Source organism: Drosophila navojoa, chromosome 5 (assembly GCF_054131105.1).
Source record: "Drosophila navojoa isolate 15081-1374.11 chromosome 5, UAZ_NAV_1.0, whole genome shotgun sequence".
Lineage (NCBI taxonomy): Eukaryota > Metazoa > Arthropoda > Insecta > Diptera > Drosophilidae > Drosophila > Drosophila navojoa.
The window spans coordinates 10,080,037-10,104,505 of record NC_142893.1 but is presented as its reverse complement, the minus strand read 5'-3'; the positions used below and the strand labels follow the sequence as shown (position 1 = coordinate 10,104,505).

General features: G+C 36.7%; 1 protein-coding gene across 11 annotated transcripts; it reads left to right on the top strand.

Moving 5' to 3' along the window:
- The first annotated feature begins 312 nt into the window (after nucleotides 1-312).
- Nucleotides 313-23,978, top strand: ITP (ion transport peptide). 11 transcript variants are annotated; one of them, XR_016197083.1, is made up of 5 exons: nucleotides 6,883-7,000; nucleotides 9,254-9,560; nucleotides 20,392-20,609; nucleotides 21,620-23,325; nucleotides 23,590-23,978. XR_016197083.1 is itself a non-coding variant. In XM_089261910.1 (3 exons), the coding sequence occupies exons 1-3, from the start codon at nucleotides 468-470 to the stop codon at nucleotides 23,696-23,698; spliced, it is 330 nt and encodes a 109-aa protein (XP_089118036.1). In that variant the 5' UTR covers nucleotides 313-467; the 3' UTR covers nucleotides 23,699-23,978. The 11 variants fall into 11 exon arrangements, 5 of the variants coding, with proteins under 5 accessions (XP_089118036.1, XP_089118033.1, XP_017961756.1 ...); XR_016197084.1 differs by having other exon boundaries at nucleotides 6,912-7,000; nucleotides 9,491-9,560; XR_016197085.1 differs by lacking the exons at nucleotides 6,883-7,000; nucleotides 9,254-9,560 and adding an exon at nucleotides 313-470.
- The last annotated feature ends 491 nt before the right edge of the window (nucleotides 23,979-24,469 follow it).

Below are 24,469 nucleotides of genomic sequence, written 5' to 3'. Positions count from 1 at the left end.
CAAATTGCACTGCAGATGCCAGCGACGGGAATGAAGATGAAGATGGAGATGAATTCAATGGATGGAATGGCAGCATTCGACATGCACATTAAAACACAGCAGCAACAAGTGATAAGGGCGAGCGCATTCTAATCAACGTAACACATAATCATAATCATAAACCCACTCAAATGCTAACACACATACAACTGCTCTATCTAATTTATACAGTTGTCTTGAGGGGCGCCTTTGTAATCAGCAGCATTCGCAGCATCCACAGCCGCCGCCGCCGCGTATTATGCAAAGAGAAGACCACAATAACCGCCCAGAGGAGTCGACGACAACCCCCCCATTTTGGTTAGCATATATAAGCCGCTTGGCCAGAAGTTTCGCAAACATTTTGGCACAGTTTGCAGAACTCGCCGCAGTTTTTAACCACAGTCAACAGCTAGAGACAGTTACAGTTAATACAACAAAACTCATACAAAATGGTGAGTACATTTTGAGATCTGTTTAAACCACATTGAAAGGCAATCAAACTTGGCTGGGCTGAAAGTTATTTTTAGACAAGCAGCTAGAGAACGGGTTTGTAAGCTGATCTATAATTTCAATCAAAGTGGAAATAGAAAATGAAAAAAAAAAATAAATAAATAAAAATTGTTAAAGTGTCTAAGATATATGGTAACATGTATATGATGAAAAAAATAGCTAAAGTGTCTGAAATACATATGTTAACTAGATTTAAAAAAAAAAATCTTATATATTGCGAAATATTATATAGTGAGATTATTTATATATGAGTTCAACCCGTAGATCGAATGCTTTGTAAGACATCTCCATGATTCGCTAGAAATTCCATATTTTTTAATCACTTAATAAATACAAGCCTAAATGTATATATATCTTTATATGTATAAGAAATTATGATTATTAATGTGAGTTGCTCATATATCAGATTCATTGCTGATTTATGCAATGGTCGATTGCCTCGGCTGCCCAGTAAAAGTCGCTAGCTAATAAGTAACTAACGAAAAATGTGGCTCTTTCTTAAATGGCAGCAGTTTGATCTGGTTCCATATGTGACTTAAGTGCTCAAGCACGCCACAGAGAAACAGAAACAGATACAACCATAGATATTCTCTGTAGCGGGTGACCTTTGCTGAGGTCTGTCCACATCTTGCACTCTTCTACTCTCTTTCTCTACTCTCTCGCTCTCTCTCCCTCTTTCTCTCGCTCACTTTGAGAAAGCTTGTGACTTGAGCTTGACATTTCCAACAACTTAGTATTTTTTTTTTATAATTTGCGTGTGCGACGCTCATTTAGCTTAGCTTTAACTGTCCAGATGTCTGTCTATTCATAGTCATATCTTGAACAAAATATGACCATACGGCAATTAGCTGTCAGCCCCCGAGTAGAGCCCAGTTAGCTAATCAATTCAAGTCACTCTGGTTACCGTTAAACGTAGATTTTATAAGACGCAAATGTCTTGAACCTACATCAAATGCAAAATATATATTTATTACCTGATCTATTGCCACATCGGACGATCAGACAACGTGTCTGCCAGTTACACAGTTTTTCAGCTTGTATATAAGCTGAAAACGTCTATTGAATCATACTTGTGCCACATTACAAGTTTGTTGACACGCTGACGTATACGTAATCTCGCTCGCTCTATCTCTCTGTCTCTCTTGATCACTGCCTGCACATATAGTATTTTCATATATTACTAAATATATATGGATATATGTACATATATAAATATATATGTATGTATATGTGTGCATGGAGCACAGTTCAAAGCGCAATCGTAAATCTAATTGTAAGTAGGCGTATAATTTATATATATATATACGTATATGTATTTATATATAGCTAGGCTTTGGCTTTGGTTACGTTTATATTTAAGTCGGGGCTGTCACCGCTGCCGCCCCTCAAAATAAAAACGGAAATGGGCAATAATATGCGACGCAGCTCATACTTTTATTTTTATTTTTCTCTTTACACATTTAAGCATTTTACACGCTTTTACATGATAAGTTGACGTTGAGTGGAAAGGTGGAGGTGCTGCTTGCAAGAACTGACTGAAAAGACACTTCGCACCAATGCACACATACACACACATATATGCATATATGTATACTCAACAGTGTTTAACTTTTGAATACCCTATATAGTCAGCAGGTGTATAGACTAATGATAGGCACACATATACCTCTTAAAAATACTAAATAGCTATAGATATGTGACATGCCTCACAAATTATCGATAGATTGGATAAGATATTGAAAAATCCTACATCTACTCAATTAGGACAAAAATGCCTAAATTTTACTACAAGCAAAATACATACTGTGCAGCATACTTATAGGAAACTGCGAGTTATCGATAATTATGAAACTTTGCAAGAATATTCAGCTTGTGATGATTTTGAAACATTTTGCATTCTCTTTTAGTATTTTGCCTGAATTTAAGTTCAGAGTATTAATATTTACAACCTAATGTAATTTGTTAATTTTAATTTTAAGGCGAATGCTATAGTCGTGCATTATCGCTCGCAAACATTTCCTTGCTCATTTATGCTCATGACGCGCTTTATTTTGGTGAGTGTGAGCGAATTACAGTTACATGCTTCAATTTCAATTTCAATTGCTGAATTTGTGTGCGTGTGCTCTGCCAGTGGCGTGGCTGGGCGAGGGGTTTGCCCTGGTAATTGAATGCATTTATATGTGCCCTTTATCTGACCAGGGTTGCCATGCCACTGTGTCAATGCAGTGGCCACATACACACGCACATACACATGCACACGCACACAGTTATCAGAGAGCTTGGAAAGGGGGTGACGGCGACTGTATTGGGGCCGCAGACAGACACTAAACTCGAGCAACATATACATACATATGTATGCATGTATTTACGTCTGTGTTTCTGTGTGTGTATGAGTGTATCCGCACGATCGTCCGTGTTCCAGTGCTCAGTGTTGTTCAGCGCTCGCTTTGCTCAGTCCCCCAACAGCCAGTCCAACATTTTGTCAATTCATTTTTTGCATTTAGTCTGCGTTCGTTCCTCATGCGGCTTGACAATTCTGCTTTCGACATAAAAGAAATGACAAAATATAATAAAAATGAGAATACTTTAGTGTATTTTTTGACAAGTCGTGTCGCCTTGGCATATAGATAGATACACATAAGTATATAATTATACATATTCGTGTCTATATGTGCCAACATTTGTTTTTGTGAGCATTTCAGATATATTTTGGTTACTTTCAAATATATACATATTCAAAATATACATACATATATATAAGTGTGTGTGTGTGTGTGTTTATATATTTGTATGTTTGTATGACACACAGTCAATTGTGAATTATCAGTGACAACGTGAGAATAGCTCGGCCCTTGGCCAGGGGCGACAGCTTCGATATACGCCGCGTATCAATTATGTGGAAATATATTTACAAAGATACATATGCATATATATATCAGTCAGTGTCTGTGTATGTGTACGTGCATATGTAAAGCAATTTTGATGCCCTGGCACTGAATGTCACTAAACGCGCCAACCACTCGCATTGCGTGCGAATGTTACACACACTCTCAAACAGCGAGTCTCTGTGTGTGCATGCTTTTCTGTGTGAGACCGAGAGCGAGTGAGAGAGCGATCAGTGTCTCTTGTTTGCGTGCGTGCGTCCCTGTGTGAGCTTGTGTGCAGATCAGCAGCAGTAACAGAAGCAACAGCAGCAAACACAAACAAACAAACAACAATTCACATTCATTCATTGCGCGTCGGCTTCATTGTGAATGATAACGATTGTGATTGCCGCCTCTAGCTATTATCGTCAGTTTTGCCACGCACCAAGAGAGAGCAGCAGCGCAATAGCAGCCAGTGAGAGTAAACGCGTGTGAATATAACAAAAAATAAATAAAAATAAAATCAGAATACCAAACACAAAGAGGAACAAAATCAATTTAAATACCATAGAAAACGTGCAGAATTGTTATTTGATTCCCTTTTGTGCTGTGTCACGCCCATCTATGCCGCCTAGGCCGCGTCAACGCAACGCACATAAAGATCTAACGAAAATCCATACAAAATGGCGATAAATTCAAGCGCCAGAGAAACGCCCCAGCGTCAAGTTTAAAAAGAAAGTAAACGCAAGATCAATGATAACCCACAAAACAACAACAACAACAAATACCAAAATTGTATGCAACAAAAGTTTGCCAAAAAAGGAACGGCCGATAGGCGGCGATAAACGCCAAACGCGAATCAAAAACGAGAACGAGACCGAGACCGAGACCGAGACCGAGAAACTCGCATCGAACACGAAACAAGCGCCTAAGGTAAGCGACCCTCCGATTCCGATTCCGATTCAAGTTCCAATTCCGATTTCGATCTTTGCCTTCTTCATGCGATTTACATATTTGCTCATTTGTTTATCAGTTTATTAACATTTTTATCACAGCAGCAGCCACACAAATACACACGCCCTTTTTTGCGGCATTTGCATTGGCAAGTTCAACTTTTGTTTGTTTGCTCTGTGGCCCAGTTTGAGGTTAATAACATTGAAAAAAATCAAAAAAATCCAGCCCCCTTCCGTCTGCTTCCTGTTCGCCTCTGCTGGCGCTCACTTATTTACACTGCTCAAATAACAAATTTAAATATTTTTGGACGCATTGTTGTTGTAATGAAATTGTTACAAGGTCATTTGTTTGTTGAGCATGAAATATTTATGGGTTTATACGCTGAACACTCAATATGCCCGTGGGTTGGCATATATTTGATTCATTTCAAATTCATTTTTCGGCTTCTTTATCTCAATACACACACACACATATATATACATATATATACGAAAGAGGGACACTCATACTCACGTTCACATACTCATGCTATTGCTCGCTGTAATTTCCGGTTCCGTTTTTCCAGTAATGGGCGCTTGTGTGAGTGAGTGTGCGTGCATATGCGTGTACGCATTCAATTTATAGGCATGGGAACAGTTTTCTTTTTTAGTGATTAGGCTTTTGCGCTGGATTCTAGTTCTTTAAGCTGTTCTCTAAATTAGTTCTATTTGCTGATTAGACTTGGAAAACTCTGGAATTCTTTTGGCTCTCTAAGTAAAATGTTTATCTGTAAGCTAGATTTGTTTTTTTTTTAGTGTTAAACGAAAGCAAAACTCTAATTTCGCTTGCCTCTGTTTGAACTGCATTTGGGATTCTTAAATGTCAATGGAATAATCCGTTTGTCCGCATGGAGTGTTAAGTAAAAGTTCACAGCGGAATATTTTTGCGAATTACACATTTAAGCTATTCCCTAATTCATTGTTATTAATGAAATTGTGTTAATTCACTTGCGGCTTCTATTATCTGGAAATTGAGGGATTTTTGTAATTTTCCAGCAGAATGTTTGTATATTTATTTATTTATTTTATTTTTTTTTTTTCAAAGATTTCGCTTTTTATTTATGCATTTCATCAGTTGTTTTTATCAGCCTCGCAGATATACATATATATTTTTTGCATCACGGGAATATTATGACGCCATAATTGGATACAACGAACGTCATGGCTGACACCCTTTGCTAAGGCAAAGGCAAAGTCGTTCGTGAGTCATAAAATCGTTCGCTAATCAATATAAAACTATTCAAACTAATTGTTTGACCATAACTTGACTCGTGCTGTAATTGTTTTCGATTTCGCTTATTCACAATAATTATATCCAAATGATTATTTAATTAGTTTAATTGTGAGCATATAATCGTAAAAATGTGGGATATACATCTGACTATACATATGTACATATATGTTACGTAGATCTCTGTGTATATGTATGTAATTGATTGCAATCGTCACGCTAACCTGCTGTTTTAATGCTAAGCCACCGCAGGGGTCGATCTATAATTAGATTTGTTTTTTTTTTTTTTTATGTTATGAAATTAGCAGAATTTGTTAACCACAAGATTCTGTGTGCGTAAGTTTTATTAATTTTAAGCGATGAACAAGTTGAATTTCGTCTATATAAAGAAAAAGGAGAACAGTCATCGTCTGGATATGAAATCGAGAACTTTTTGAACTGGTTCCACAGGCACTTTCCATTCGAATAAAGTTTCCCGCTCAATTAGCTCGTCATGTGCTAATAATGCACAAATTAGTCAATCACAATAATGGTAGACTGAATGCATATCCTGTAATTGAAAAAAATCTTTATTGGAAAAGTATTGAAAGTGGATAAGACAGCCTAATAGTATGCAATGCAAATTTCAAATGATTATATGCATAAGCTGAAAGGAATATAGTCCATGACAACAAAAGGGCTCATTCAAATTTCTCCATCGTCAAATTGTAATTGAAGCTTAGGCTACCCTTCGACTTATGCGTTCGCAGGGTATAACAATGGAATTCATGGAGATTGTTGTCTGCGGCAATTATATGTTGCAATTATAGCAACAGTTAACAATTAATGACGTCAGCTAATAAATTAAATATAAAAACTTACCTAGGGGAAATCCAAAGATAAAGGATGATGAAAGATATTCTTAAACAGAGGGAGTGAGAGAGAGATGGACAACTTATGCCGGCAACAAGTGGTTCAAAGAGCACACGCGCTTACAAAACAAAAGAGAAAAAGCGAGCGAGAGAGCGCGTGTTTCGCTGGAAAGAGCAGAACGTTAGCAACATGGTGCTGGCAGCAAAATGGCAAGCAACATGTTGCTTGAGCAGCGCGCATAACAGAGGCGCACAAGAAATCAATAAAACAAAAACGCACACACCCACAGACACACATTCGTGCATGTTAATTTAACAGCAACAGTCGGCAGCCAGCAGTCAAACAATGTTGCAGAGGTAAGAGGGTCGCTCTCAGAGTTTCGCACAAGTTCACAACAGATGTATAAAAAAACAAAACCGGATTGCCGAGTGCAACAGTTTCAATCTGAACAGCGTGGCGAGCAGGTCGTTTTCCGAGAGACAACACTTGTAGCATAGATATACGAGAGATTTTGTCTTGTTTTCAAAGATCATGTAAGCAACACAATCGAACCAAACAAACAACAAAATAATGTAAAAATATTAAGTGCAAGCAAACAAGTGTCAATTGAAATTTATTAAATATATTTAATGCAAAATAAAATTATATTATTTAATCAAATAAACAATTAACAAGTGTCTATGAAGGATAAAAGAAAACGTTGGCAAATTGTTAATGCTCATATTTTAAGTGCTTGTTTTTTGCATTAACGTTGAAAAAAAAGACATTTAATAAACAATTTTAAAATAATATATACATATGCATTAAAAAATAAAGTTATTAAGTAAACCAAAATAAAGTTGTTGTTGTCTTGCGTACACGGTGGAAAAGTACCGCGCGAATAATTATTGTTACGATTATTATTATTGTTGTTGTTGTTGCTGTTGCTGTTAACAATTTATAAAAAAAAAAAAACAAAAACAAACAAATTGAGTGAGCAACAGGCGCTTCCAACCTGTAGCTGGAACCATATAACAAAATACCAAAAACAACAAAAATTCGAATATCATAAAATACCAAAATACCAATTGCTGCTTATCGCAACGTTTTAATCTGTGTGCGCAGGTCGGCTCTCACTCGCAACATTTCCTTCTCACTCTCTCTCTCTCCCAGTGCGCATAAAAAGGGGACTACCTGCTGTGCGGAGCTGTGCCCTTGCGCCTGCGCCTGCGACTACAGCTACAGCTCAAGCATCTCAGCTCACAGTCAGTTGTGTCGTCATCTTTCATCGATATCCATAACCAAATCAATGCCGCCGACCGGCACAAATTGACGTTGCCGTTGTTGCTGTTGTTGTCGTTTCTTTCTGTCTTTTGTTGTTTTCGCATTATGTTGCACGCAGGCCACCACAGATGACGCTGACGCTGACGCTGACTCTTTGAGCCACGTTTCCCTGCGCTGTTGCTGTTGCTTTTGCTGTGACTGGCTCTGCCTCCTCCTCAGCCACTGCCACGGCCGCTGCCGCTGTCACTGCCTCTGCCGATGTCACTGTCACTTCTCTTCTTGTTGTTGTACATTTTTGACATTGTTTCTTTTCTTTTTGGCTCTGTTGCCATGAGAGGGTGCGCCACACACACACACACACACACACACATAGTCATGCAGACACATACACTTACACAAGACAACTTTCGTTGATATTTTATTGGGCGATGATGTCATAAGTTCTTATTGGTGCGTGAAAAAGCGAGGCGACTGGAAAAAAGGGAGCAGGCAAAACCGGCCATAGGGATACACACCCGCACACACACACATATAATAACAAACATCACCATGAAATGAGCGAGCATATTTTTATTTATTTTGTGATTTCCTAGAAATCAAAATTGTTGGCGCGTTTTGCCAATAAATGTGAGTTCGAGTTCCATTCGAGTTGTTGTTGCACAAATGTGCGCTTGCAACAGGAAATATATATGTATATTTATTTATATATGTACGTATTTATATACATATATAATATATATTATGCTTAAGCACACACACACACATATACGCACTTGCATTTGTATTTATTTTTTGCACGCAAACACTTCCGACATTTTAAATGCAGCGGGCAAAGCGATCAGACCGGCTAAATAAATCAACATCAGCAATAACCAACAACAACAACAACAGTAGCAGCAGTAGCAGCAGCAGCAGCAGCAGCAGCAAAGAGTAAGCAGCAAAAGCTGCCATGTGCATGCGCCCAGCCAGCCAGCCCTCGTCAGCGCGCGCACTCTCCACACTCTCTCTCCCACTGTCACTCTCACCCTCCCTCTGCGCTGTATGCTCAGCCCACGCTCAGCCGACGCCGCTGCTACTGCTGCTGTTGTTGCTGCACTTTGGCCGTTAAAGCGCTCAATGCATATAAATGATTTTAATCAATGGCGTTGACGTCGACGTTTACGCACACATACGTATCACATACACGCACACACACACACACACACACACATTAATAATAATAATAAATGACAGCGATCGTACGAGCATAACAAAAATTCCTGCAATGCGTATTTGGAATGCACACTGGAAGGGCGGGCCAAAGACACACGCTTTAACAGCTTTCCAGAGCAGCGAAATAACATTTTGCTGATTAATGATTTGCACTGTTATTAGCTAAAAGAAAAAAGGAAATCTGTTAGTGTAAACGATTTCTGACAGCTGTCAGACGAACCAATCAAAAACTTTCGCTTTAAGCAGCAACAACAACAACAGCAACATTTGATAATTATAATAATAATGTCTGTAATAATACCTATTTTTAGAAAATCTAAACAGAAAGAAAAATCTAGAGAAAAAGAATTAAAAAGAAGCCTATACTGCGGCAAGTCAACTTAAACAGAATAAATAAAATATAAATCGCAAACAAAACGGAATATGAAAATTAAACAAACTGTGTTAAAAGTACTTAAATAAACAGTTAAACCGAGTACTTATACACAACTAATTACCAGCAAACAAGTTTACAAACATTTTATTGTAAATTTAACAACAACAGAGAGCAAATAAACAAAACAAAAAGAAAAGAGAAAATAAAAACAAATCAACGCCATGAAGAAGCTGTCACTAAATGTGAGTATACAAAAGTGGGCAGAGGGGAAATCAATTATATTTTTTAATTGTTCCAAGAAAGAATGATCGAGAATCGAATCTGTATATATATATATATATATATATATATATATATATATATATATATATATGCATATATACATATCCTTCGTTTTCAAGTTCAGCGAGTTGCCCAAGTCAAATAATGGAAACAAGAGAAGTCCATTGAAGACTCTCCAATCGATCTTTGCTCTCGTTTGCCCATGTTAATGAACTTGAAAAAGCCAACTTCATCATGAAGTTGCCAATGCTGATGCTGCTGATGAAGTTGTGACTGATTGAAATTGAAATTGAAGTTGAAGGGTAGCAAATACTGCAAATTGAAGAGCTGCAACACCAGCTAACAGAAACCGAATCAAATCAATTGATCGAACGCAAATATTTTGCACACTTCTATTTCCGTATCATTTGAAGGCATTCATTAGATTCTTGATGATATAACGTAATAGATGAGTATATCAGATATACATTAACATTTTTTATATCAACTGACAATCATTTGATAATTGTATGGTTACAGCTCTCTCTCTCCCTCATCTTGGAGATCTCAATCTGGTTGATTGATGGATCTCTTATAACTCGAGTCTACATATAGATCAAGCTACTCACTAGAAAGCTGGCTATCGTTTCCATTTCAAAAGATTTCTTTGAATATCTGTATATTCAAATTGACTAATTTCTTATTTTAGTCAAAATTTATTTAATTTGTCAATTTGCTAGAAATAGCTTGTTTTTATTGTCAACAAATTCATTCAAATGAATAAATAAAATTCGTAGCCTAACACAAATAGAAAATGGCATAAGAAAGATTTCCAGGAAGAGCTCAGCCTGATAACTTTTTATCACTTCTGACTAAATGCATGTTTTATTAGATATTTTTTTTTTTTTGCTATCTGTGTGATTTCCGTGAATTGCCGACCTTGCACATCAAAGCAGAATTGGAACCTTTTCTAAGGCCTTTTTTATACTTTTTATATGGAGGTACTTTCGGGCGCTGCCTAATTGAAAAGCAATTGTGCAGAGACTGTTGTGTGTGTGTATATGTATTTGTGTATTGGTGTATTTGCAAAATGATAATGAAGTTATATAGCGCCTGCCACTTCAAGTGGACGTTCGATTGTCTTTGTATTTATACGCGTGGCCAAAGTAAGCAAGCAAGCAAAAATATTACAGATCCAGATACAAAGATACAAATTGACGCCTTTGATGTTGCCAATTGAGCAAATGGGCAGCAGGCAGGGCCATATATCAAAGCACAATATGCATATGTTTTCCATATTATTATAAGTACTCCACCAATCTCTCATATAGCACACACATACATATACACATATATGTATATATTTGTATAACATCTGCCAGATCCAGACTCTCTTGAGGAGTTCATTGAACTGTCTAAGTGTATTTCGCATCGATTTGGCATTGGATTATATATGTATTTGTGTGTGTCTATGTGAACTATAATTTATTGTATAATTAGCTATTAGGGTTTATCTAGACACATCTTAGCTTTATAGCGCTTTATGACTTTATTCAATGACTCAATTACACAGCGAGAAAAATATGGCTACAACTGATTTCAATTTGAGCAGTTTGAAAATGTTTTTAGCGTATCTTATATTTTATCTTCTCATATCTCATGTTCTGTTTCTTATATATCATCTATCTTTGAGGATTAATCTCTTATACCTTTTAGTATAGCTTTTAACTTTCATCCTCTATCAATATTCAATCTTTTGCAACTCAGCCATTTTTCGTCTTTCATTTGATATCTTAACTAGCTCTAGTTTATGTTCTCCAATTTGTCCCCATTTTCTCGCAGCGTATTAATTTCTATATATATATATAATTGTTATCATGGCCAGATCAAATCAATTTGGAAAAGTGGCTGATGCAACACTTACCAAGTTTTGATTTGACTTTATGTTGCTTTGCAGCCATTGCCAGCAACAAATGTTGTTATGGCGCGTCTTGTCTGCGCATTAAATTGGCCATTAAATCAACAATTATTTATAAATATATATATATGACACTGTGCGTGTGTGTGTCTGTGCCATTATGTGTATCTATAGTCAATGAAGCAATTAACAGATTTTTATTTGTATTATTATTATTTTATGGCTGCTGCTGTGAGTCGTAAAAGTTGTCAAACGCAAAAAGTGTTGTAATGCGAGCCAATAAAATTTATTAACAAGCCAATCGAAAAAAAAAAAAACATAAAGTAAAACGTATCATTAAATCATTTAGCCAAGCAAAAAGAGGGGCCTGTCAGCTAAGTGTATGTGTGTGTGTGTGTTTTTGTTGTTTGTGGGAATTGGCAATGTTATTAGTGCTTATTCATAGTATAGGCTGGAGTTTAGAGTTGCTAATAGAAATGTGCTAAAAAATACTAAAGTCTACCGAATACATATTAACTTTACTGAATAGTGCAGAATGGACTTCGCCTGTTAACTTTACATTTTGAAGGAAGCTGTAAACAGAGATCACTGTTAACTTAGCATTTAATTTCGCCTTTGCTGAACTGTTAACATTAACATTTTATATTTTCACCCCTGCTTATCTGTTACTGGTGCAAGTTTGCTTGGAGTTCTTTATAGGCACATTTTCTTAATGTAAACTACTTCATTAAATATTAAATAAGATTTACTGTGCAACAACAATAATAATAATAACAGCTGCAATAACAATTGCATTTAATATCTCTAAAACAACGTTTGTTGTTTCTTTAACTACTGCTTAAGGTGAACTAAAACAAACGTCAGCAGCACACCTAACTGTGCCCAGCCTCCACCCCTTTTCGGGGCAGGGATTCTGTCGTCAACAACTCGACAACTGAGCAACGAGCAATGAGCAGTGAACAACTTACCAAATAAGTCGCAAACACAATTTACAAATGTTAATGATTGATTTTATGTCATGTAATCGGCTGGCAAAACTAGTTTTCAGTAACCACTTGGACGTTTTTATTCGCTTTATCTCTTTTCATTTATATATAATATTTATATATGTACTTTCCACGTTAAGCGTGCAGCCATGCCCTGTCTTGTATTACGCCCCTTGCAGAGCTGCGACTTTTTGGCCTTTTATAGATGCACTTGAAGCGCTCTTACCATTTTCTTCCGTCCTTGGCCGTTAGGCGATTGGAAAGAGCTAAGCTCAAATTGCAAATACCCTGCAATTTAATTAATATTTGAATGTTAATCAATAGTTTAAAAATAAGAAATACATTTTTAAGCAACAAATCAATGTAAGACTTAAGCTCAGACTTAAGCATACATACAAACATATATAATTCAATATATAGTTCATACAACCACAGTAAAAACAGGCCAACTGCCGGAAAGTATGCTATATATAGGATTGTACTACTGTACATAGATCTCTTAAACTCCATTTCCATATTTTTTAATACATTGAAAATGTATTTATAAAGTTAATAAAAATATATGCAGATAAATAAAGAAATAATATACCACCAACTCATATATGTATATTTATGTAAATACAGATATAAATATACATATATTGTATTTTTATATGATACAACATTATCATATCAGATATACTTCATTATCTTCTGCCTGCTTTAGCGCCATTTAACAGCAAATGAGGCCAAAGACTTTGGCAGCAAATGCAAAAACAAAAACAAATAAATGCAATCGAAATGTAAATTGATTTCCAAATTGTGTCCGTGTGTGTGCACATTCTTAGAATACAAACACACACACACACACATACATACTCACACAAATATCTTGTGCATTTGGCATATTTGTTTTTGTGTGCTGTTGGTTTGTTTGTTACTTGTTTCTTGTTAATTCTTCTGGTTCACACGTTCAATGGCCGTTTATTATTATAATTGCTTTGGCGCTCGTGTGTTTGCACTTTGTAGCCGTGACTCATTTCCCGTTTCCGTAGCCTGACAAGCTAGCAGCTATATAAACATATATATTATACACATACATACATATATATTATAGTATTTGATATAGATTATTTGTGGCATTTGCTGTTAGCTATTTCAAATATAGGTCGCCATATTGGAATGCCTGCCAATTTGAGTATGTGTGTTTGTGTGGGTGTGCATGGATTCTGTCGACGGTAATTGGCAGCACATTTAATAAGTAATTGAAAGTGTATGGATGCAATTGAATTTGTACTAAAGTATACTAAAATCGTATTAGTTGAGATGTACAAGAAATATACTAAAATATGCTAAAAGAGTATTAGATGTTATCCTAACATATCCGTTTAGCTACTTATGTTCACTTAACAGACGCTTTGACGAAGTTGTATGTTAATTTAACATTTTTACTGCTTAAGAGTTTACAGTCTGTCAGTTAATTGCAGCTCCTTAAGCTGCTGCTGCATTCATATCAATTAAAATTTACATTGATTGTGCATTGATTTTGCATATGCTGCTGTCGTCGCCTGTGCGCCAGCACTTAATCAGCTTACGCATCATTATTCCGTGTGTCCAAAAATAAACAACGTTTCGGGGGTGTCCCCTGCTGATTAGCTCGCGCTCACTCTCTCTACCCATCTCTTTCTTTCGCTGTCTGTTAACAGCTGCAGCGCGCGCGATCTGCCTAATGGCCCTATATAGAGTGGGGGAGCCTTAATGCTTAATGCTTGACAATATTTATTAATGTCGAATTGCAATGCATTTGTAAATTGAAAACAAATAAAATCAACGTAATTATGTGATTTATGGCAGCAGCGGCAAAAATTCATGAGAAAAAAGCGAAAAAAAACTGGCACAATCAGCAGGCTCTGCCTGATATACTTAATTTCCTCAATGGACTTGTTTAATTTATATAAATATGTAAATATAAATATAAATATATATAGATATACACACATGTGTAGTATGTGCAGTTGGCTCGCTGCTGTACAGTGAAACCTGTGACACGCTTCTCTGCGCTGCAAACTAATCGAAACTTGTTGTATTTCGCATACACATATAACGATATATATATACATATATGTATGTACGTATTCATTCCGTTTCACAGTTGTCTGTTTTTTGTTTTTTTTTTTTTTTTAACATATGTGTATATATTTGAAAGACAGTAAAAAATCGAAACAAGTTAAAACCAGTTTTCGATTCTCCATGCATGCTAAATTGTGTTTTGCTTTCAATTAAACTAATAAAATGCCAATTGTCGTATATAGAAACAAATACATGTGTGTGTGTGTGTGTTTGTTGTTATAGTAATGTATGTGTGTGTGTGTGGAATGGTCGCCTAACTGGCTGGCAAAGCTGTAAAGCAATGCCTCACTCAACTGTGTCCACTGCAGTGGCTGATTTTCTCGTTACCAAAGCAATCTAATAATCAGACCATCTATTAGAACGATTAAGCTCGACTCGTTCAAAGTCAACGCGGCGTATGAGTAATGTGCAAAAAACAAAGCAAAAACAATATATATACATATGTATATAACTAGCAGCAATCATTAACTATTGTACAGTTGTTCATTTGTTCAGTTCGAGTGAATAAACATATTCAAATATTTTCCATTTCATTTCAAAGTTTTGCTTAAACAAAGAGATGATAAAATAATTAAATTGTGGCTTATTAATAATATTGACAGTAAGGTACAGAGCAGCAGGGTTTATCATATCTATATATCGCATTTATTTTTAAATATTAAAATTCATTAGGCGAATAAATTCTTATTTTTTTGTGAACTATAAGAATATATATAGACTTCTTTCATTTTCGAAAGATCTTTCTGGCTTATTTAATGAATTCACATAATTGACAATATAATAGGCAGCGTTAAGAACAGGACACAATAAAACAATAATAAATAATGATAGTAATAATAATAAATAAAAGTATAAGTTTGACTGCGGCTTGGCTTGGCTTGGTTTGAGTTGGCTTGACTCAAATGATAAGCGTGATTTTATAATGCATATCACGTATACGCCTAGCCATACCACGCTGCATCTAAAATAGGTGCAATACTGTGCGTCCGCCTGTGTGTGTGTGTGTGTGTGTGTGTGTGTAGATGTACTCGATTACGCACACACACACACAACAGAGGGAAAGGCGGGCGGGCGAGCAGGTTGGCTACGCTTTGCTTCGCTTCGGTTCGGTTGGCTGCACTGCCTCCGCGCCAGACTCGCTGTCGTCGCTGCCTCTCACAAAAATGTATGAGTGCATGTGAGTGTGTGTGCGCTGATAAGAAAAAGACAACAGCACCAACAGCAGCACCAACAGCAGCAGCAGGCCGCAGCAGCGGTCGCAGCATTTGTTGTCTGGCAACCTCAACAGTTTTGCGATCTTCAGTGTTATTTTTGTTGGCAACAAACGTTGATTGCGCGCGCGGGTGTTTTGTTTGGCATTAGCTAACACTAGTACTACTCAAACATTGTTGCTGTTGTTGTAGAAATTTCGTTGCTATTTGCTTGATGATTTTCAACACTCTTCAAACAACATTTCGTGTTGACGTTAGCAAAGAAGTGAAAAAGCAAACAACTTGATAACAAACAAAAAAAAAAAAAAAAGAAAAAGAAATACTTAAGGGCATACAAATACACACACTCATATAGGCGGTTATGCATATGTGTGTTGTTATTTAAATTACCAGTTATAGCACACATAAATTTTTTTACGATCTATTACGAAACGTGCAACTATTAATCTTAATAAATACTAATTGGATACAATACGCGCGCACACGAGCCACACGATCAATCCAAACAGATCAACAAACGACAACAACAATAACAGTTCAGCAGCCAATTGATGCGCATCATGCAGCTTGAACGGCACAGCGATGCCAGCGGCGGCGTCGACAGCGCAGCTGGAAGCCATAGAAAGGCGCATCAAAAGCAGCAGGCGATAGCCAAAGTGAGCGAAATTAATACACACACACATAGACACACACACACGTTTACATGTTATGCACGCTCATCCTATGGTCAGTGCTGTTAAACGAGCGTGGAACATTTACAGCACCTGCCGCCATTTTGCCTTTGCTGAGCTGCTGCTGTTGCTGCTGCGGCTGAGCTGCGCTATTAATTTGATGCCACACAGAATTTAATGCATATTAAATTGCATATTAAAATGCGCTAGCTACAAGCGGTATCCAGTTGCAACGAAATGCAAATGCCGCATGTCTAGTAAATTAACAGCACCGTTTAACGCAAGCGCAACAGGCCAACAGCAGCAGCAGCAGCAGCAACATCGCCACCACCGCCAACAACAACAAAAGGGGAGCCAACGGCCAACCATCGCTGTGCCAGTTTATTTGGTACCAAGCAGTCTCGCCAAGTCGTGTTTATGTTGCTGTTGTTGATTGTAGTGAGTGGCCATGGTACCATGCAGTCTCGAGAGCTGTTTTAACAACTAAAGTGGGTTGCTTTAACAGTTCTTAGTTTCCAGTAGCATCACAAACATTTACATGTTTATTATTAAGATATGCCAAACGCACGCCTAACAGTCGGACAATATAACAGTGCGCAAATGCTAAAAATGTTAGGACTATGCATAAAGTCAAATAGCCTTAAAGAGTTTGGGGATTTTAATTTAACAGAGAAGTTTAGGCTTACAGAGATTTTAGGATTTTAATTTAACAGAGAATGGTAAACTGTAGCTTAACAGCACAAGCAAATGCTCATGTTTTGCTATGCTTGCGTAGCCAAGCGTTAAGTTGTGGCACATACATTTAGAAGTATGTATGTATTTATATGGTATATACATATGTATGTATATGCACGTTGCATGTTACTATGCACGCGCTTGATTTTCGATCGCAGCTTTGCACTCATTTCATTGTCACTCACTGTTAAAGCCATATAATTACAGGTGTTGGTTGAGATAACAGCTCGCATTCCAGCCTAAATTTAGGCGCCTGCTGATAAGGTAGACACTTAGTTTAAATATCTATTTAACGCCATGTATATACATATAAATAATAATTCTTGTCGTGTGTGTGAAATTCTTTTAAAACTATTGCGCACAAAAGAATACAAAAAGATTTCGTTATAATTGTTTGTCATTATTTTTGGCTCATGACTTCATTCAATGTCGCCTGGCAGCAGGCACAGCCACACACACACACACACACAGACAAACACATATACGCAAAAAGCAATCAAAATCAAAGTTGAATAGTTTACAATCAGGCAAAACGACGGACTTGAGCTGAAACATGGCAAATTGCGTGGCATGCGCGACTCGCGCCAATGATTCAGTTATAGCTGTGTGTGAGTGTGTGTGTGCCTGTCATATAGCTTTTTATTTAGCTTGATAATGCGTCTACTTGTATGTATGACAGACTGACAGTTATTTAAATTGATACAAAGCGGCAGACCGACAAATAAAATCAATTGGCAGCTAATCAAAGCACAATGCAAACAAATTGCCAGCACATGCTTTTGATGGGGTTGACGATAAATCGAATGGATCCATCGATCAATCGTTCCACATATTCCACAAAATCGTTTCCAGGCTCTGAATGACGCCAGCAGCCGCCGTTAACTGTTAACACAGCTACAGCGGTTGCTCTCTCTCGCTCTCTCCCTCTCTCTCTCTCTCGCAATATCCGTCTCATACTTTATATCGATTATGCAATTTATGCGGCCGGCAGTGCCAGTTTAAAAATAAATGCAGCGACACTCGAACTCGAACTCGAATTTGAACTCGTTCTCGAAACTCTTCGCCTGTTCGATGGCCATAAATCGTGCAATTCGAATCCAATTAGCGGCCTGACACTGCGCAGAGGTCGTCGCTGTGGGTAATGCGAGACAGTGTAACAGCGTAACAGCTGCTCCTGTTAACTCTCTTCGGCAAAGTAAACTATACGCGTCATACAAGTAAAATAAAAAGGCAAATAAAAAATCGAAAAAAATGTATATCTTGCGCGTTCAGCTGTTCCAGTGGCGCCAGTATTAAAACTTTGCACTTTTCTGACAAACACTCAGCGCATTATTTGGTGTGTTACGTCAAATTAGTTATTTGTATTTAATTTAGTATTTTAGTGGCACTCACGTGTCGCGCTCGGCAGCTGCTAGCTAATTACAGTATATACGTATCTAAATAAAGCCAGCAAATAATATATTATATAGATGTACATACATATATAATAGAATGGACTATAATTTTTTTTTTTTTGGTTTGGCCAACTGTTGAGTTGCGCACTGAGCTCATACCAACAACAACAACAGCAACATTTGCCAAAAACTGATTGATGAACTTTTTCTTACTTTACAGCCAAGCCCATTGGCCATAAATCAAAAGCTACGACAACAGAAATGCGCTCAACTTAATTGAAGGCATCAACAAGCCAATAAAAAATCAATTTATATAAACTCACACACACACACACACACACACACACACACGCACACAAGCACAGTTTTGTATAGATCTCATTGAGTATATGGCACGAAGCAGCGATTGACGCTAACGACGCGGGAGGTGCTAAGCGAAGCGCTCATAGAGAACCGAAAAGACGAAAATTCGAAAGAAATATTTCAACAAATTGTTCACATGTTTGTTTTTATTGTTGTTGTTCGGAACAGCGACGCTGTGTCTGCTTTGAATTTTCATTCATTTTTCACAAACACACACACACACACATACACGCAAGCAAGCACGCGAAATTTTCACACACGCCATTTTTCTGCATTGTTGTTGTTGTTGCTGCTGCCGTTTTATTTATATTTATTTTTTTTTAAGCAATTGGCACATGCAGAAGCAAAGCCGCACCAGCGCAATGGAAAAATTTACAATTTTAATCAAATTATTCAATAGTTTGGAATGTATGTCGACGCCGAACGTAATTGAAACTGAAGCGGACCACGCAAATTGATAAAAATATGCAAATACAGCAACAACAAACGAATTTTATTATTCATTTAATTTATTTTTATTATTATTTTGGGGGCCTGTCTGCGCACACAAACAATACACACACATGCACATATATACAAATGTGCGTACTAAGCTGCATGCATTTGTGTCTGTGTGTGCTTAAGTGTGACCATGCGATTTGTTGTGGGATTGCGGCTCGCCTTTGAGCCCAGTTGTACTCGTAAATTAGCCAAGTCGACAGACAGATTTGCAAATAATGCAATAAACATTGAAATTGCGCGCGCGGTTTATTTATAGAGCGAGAGCGAGAGAGAGAAAGAGAGGCATGTCTGTAGACACCTTTATGAAGATGCCGAATGCAGATGGGCAGCCAGATAAAGCAAGATCAACACGAAATGCAATTTTATTTTTAGCTCGCAGTTTGCAGTTGCAGTTGCAGACAGGATCTATTTATAGATAGACGTACCACAAGTACTCGCACTTTGCCTTGAGGTTGCTTCCCCCTCCCATACCATACCTTGCCTCCCTCCCTCTGACGGTCTCGCTCGCACTCGCTGAGTTAGTGACTGGCCTGTCGGGCCTTTTTTGCGGTTTCAAGGTTCTACTTGGCCCATATCTATTTACCCAGTAAGCGGTTTAAGGCAGCAGCCAGCTAAAGCAGAACTTAATTGTAACGACTCGCTCTATAAATAGCTCTCGGCCAGACAGTAAATCGTGCTATTTTTAAGCTATTTCCGGTACTCAACTACTTAAGCATAATCAAAAGCACTGAGCGAAATAAAAACGACTTTTTGTTTGTATACCAGAAAATACTAAAGCAAAGCGGTTTTCATTTGATATTCTTGGTAGAATTTATAGATGAATTCGTTTTATTGAAGCTAGCAAGGATGGCGAATTTTGTTAATTGACTTGACGCTGACATTTATTCGACATTTAACTAATATATTCTTCTTGTTTCTTTGCAGATGTGTTCCCGCAACATAAAGATCTCGGTGGTGCTGTTTCTTGTTTTGATACCCATATTCACAGCGTTGCCACATAATCACAATTTGTCGAAGCGCAGTAATTTCTTCGATCTGGAATGCAAGGGCATCTTCAACAAGACCATGTTCTTTCGCCTGGATCGCATCTGTGAGGATTGTTATCAACTTTTCCGTGAGACGAGTATACATCGACTATGCAAGTAAGTTGAATTATCAACAGATAGTTAAGTAATACAAACTAATCAAAATGAAACTTATCTAGTGATCGAGTAAGCATATCTCTAGTTTCAATTCCATTTCATTCCATTTTCATTTGATAAAGCGTAAGTTTACCATTGAAGAGTTCAATTTCCAGTCCATTGCACTTGGTGTCACTTACATACGTATATCCCGATTCCACTTTACTCCAAAAACTCATTTAAAGTTAGCATTATCATACCTCTATTCCATTTCATTCTTCTTCGACTTCTTGCACATTACATCATGACTACACATGTTCCATTTCCATTTCTATTTCATTTCACTTTTAGTTTCTAGAACATTAATATATCCATAGGCCTAACTCAAATTCATTTTCATTCCATTTCGACTTCCTTGAGCAAACGTCCTCGAGCCTCAAACAACAATTTGAAAGCAGTTCAAGGCAATCCGCTGTGCCAAAATAATACTAAAGCGTGAAAGAAAATATTTTTTAGCTTGAAATCTAACCCTGACATGGTTTTTTTTAAGTACTCAGGAAATATTACACAAAATAATATTTTCTTTTTCAGAAAAACAAATATCTAGCTGTTTTCTATTTTGCTTTCCGCTTTCCTTTGTTTTCTCTTCGCTGACTTTTCTACCTTAACTAACTATCTATCTGTCTATCTATCTGTATGCTAGCTGTATCTTCTTGTTTATCTATTTGCCTGCAGGGCCAATTGTTTCGCCCATCAGACCTTCGGAGAATGCCTTAAGGTGCTGCTGATCGATGATGAAGAGATTGAACAGCTGCAGCAATATCTAAAAGTTATCAATGGCTCGCCCTATCCCTTTCACAAGCCCGTTGTATTCAAATATTAAACCGAAACGCTTCGCTTTCTAGCTGCCTTTCATTTTCATTTCAACTTGATTTTCATATATGTTCCTTTTGGTTTCATTATTAATACTCTTGATTTTTGTTTATTTGGTTATCTTATTTTTGTTGATTTATTTTTGTGTGCTTTTTTAGGAAAGACTGCTTTGATTCGAAATGGTTTGGCGAATGCGTGAAAGTCCTTCTAACACCCACAGAAGAGATTACAAATTTACAACATTTTATAAAAGTAGTTAATGGTTCGCCCATATCATTCAACATGGCGCCTGGTCCAGCTACATAACTCTTCTAAGTGGTTGGCTTTTGAACCACCACCATCACCAACAACAACAACAACAATACCAACACCACCAACAGAAGCGAAAAACACCACCAGCGAAACACTCTCACACACAAGCACACATACACACATCCACCCATTCGCAGTTAAGCGCTCGACTACACTCACACACTCTCGCAGAGTAATGGAAGTTAGAATCCAAATGATACCAGTTCGTAATTTAACTGGAACTGGTATTGGAACGATCACATCCGAAGTAACTCTGAAGCAGCAGCAGTAGCAGCAGCAGCAGCAGCAGCAGCAACAATAAAACTACATACAACAAAGCAGAACAACAAATTAAATATTTAACGCCCAAATTTAATTCGTACTTATTTATTACTGTATATGCTTTACAGTGTTTTTTTTTACTATATATGTATGTGTTTTAAAAAAAACGAATAATTTTAATTAATTTATTGAAACGTTATGCGTTTGTTGTAAGTGAGGGACACGGGACGAGGGGGCGGGGCTAAGTGCATATATCTATATGTATATGTATGTGAGTTGAGCTGTATGTATGTATGAACACTGTGGAGTGAGCTAACACTGAAGCACACGCACACATATGTATGCATGGATATATGTTGGAAAGGGAGGGGGTAAATTGAGTAGGAAAAGGAAGAGAGGGAGGGGTAGCTACTCTTCCTGTATATTTTAGGACAGCGAACCCCGTTTTGCCGAAGAAGTATTTATTTTTTAAGTATTCTTAGCTTGTTTATTATTGCGTTATCTATGTAAAATAAAAGATCCATTGTTTTTAATATATATATACATATATATATATACTTATTTAATGTATAATTATTATTTTTTTGCTATTATATTAAAAAAGAAAAAATATATATATCTAAATATCGCGTATTCCAGGCAGCATTTACATCAACAGAGCAAAATAAAATACATTCACTCACACACAGAAACACTCACACACACACATTCTAACACAAACACAAGCACCTAGACCAAAAGTATTTTGCAAATGTATTCAAATTTTTTGTGGTATTTTGTAAAGATTTAAACCATAATTAGCGTAAAATTTGTTGGCAAAAACACATACACACAAAAATATATACATATTTAGATATTCACGATAAATATTTTAGTCTAGAACGCAATTTGTGCAAAACACAAGCAAAACAAAAAAAAAAAAACCCTTTGGTAAAAAATACGCAAAAACGAACAAAAACAAAATGCATTACAAATGCAGACAAAAAAAAATCAATTATTAATTATTATGTTAAAAATAATGAACAACAAATCATCGCTGGCTATTTGAGGGCATCCAAAATTGTGATAAATGAAAATTAGAGTGCGGCACTGACCAAGGGAGAGCGCAACAATAAAACAAATGCAAGAAAAATTATAACAACGAGAGCGCATGAAAAGCAAAGAGCTAAGCGCCAAGAGAACGAGAGTGAGAGAGAAAAAGAGCAGCAACAAGTGCAGCGCGCAGCTGTCGTCAATATTTGACGCGTTTCCGACGCGACTAAAAACGCATGCTTACCGTTTTTATTTTGTGGTAGGTTATTTTTTAGTTTCACATTATATTTATTTACCTTTTTTGTTTACGATTTTGGTTTTTGTTGCCCTCTTTTTTGTGAATGTGCAGGCGGCAATGTTTTTGCATTTTTTTTGGCTGTTTGCACTGGCCAACAAAAACGAATTTTTAAACACAAACTTTTTGCATTTTGGCTGCACATAATTGTGCGAGCATAAAAGCCTTGGAAAACCTTGTGGAGTTCGCCAACTAATGCTATACTTCTTTATATACATATATATACAGGCAAGACTGCTTCGGATCGCCGTTCTTCAATGCCTGCGTTGAGGCGCTGCAGCTGCACGAGGATATGGACAAATATAACGAATGGCGCGATACCCTGGGACGCAAGTAAAGTGTGGACGGAACGAAACAAAACGGAATGAAACGAAACGAGACGGACGGGCAATACGTGAAGAGTAAAGCTATAGCTGAACGCATATTACTACTACTACCTATATACTATACAACATATTTAAATATTATGCTATTTACACACACACTCATACACCCACACATACATACATACATACAGAGAGATCACAGCAACATATACAACAATCGTCTAAAAATTATCACAGCGAATACGCGAATTATATTTAAGTAAACAAAAAACTAATTATATATATGCAAAATATATATACATATATAATATATAACTCATAAATAAATATAATCGATTATAATATGACGAGTGTCAACAGTTTTCTTCGCATAGTTCTATTCGGTTTACTACGTTTTAGATAAACCCCTATTTTGTACAATTGTTTTTCGTCGTAGGGCCCCCCGATTTAGGTTTAGTTTATAACGTTTATATATGTATATGTATATGTATTTTTAATTTTTCTATTTAGTTGCACAAGCAAAGGACAAAAAAAAAACAGTATATTCAATGTCTGATGTAAATAATTTTAAATAAACTTTTTTTTTTCAATATACATACACATATATATATATTATATAAACTATATATTTTGTAAATTTTTGTCTATCATTTAAGTAATTTAATTTAATTTGTTACGTTTAATTTCGCGAAGAAAATTAATTCATTAAAAATCTACACACACACACACATACCATACAGCAAATTTCGATATTACATTATATGTAACCCTAATTAATTTAA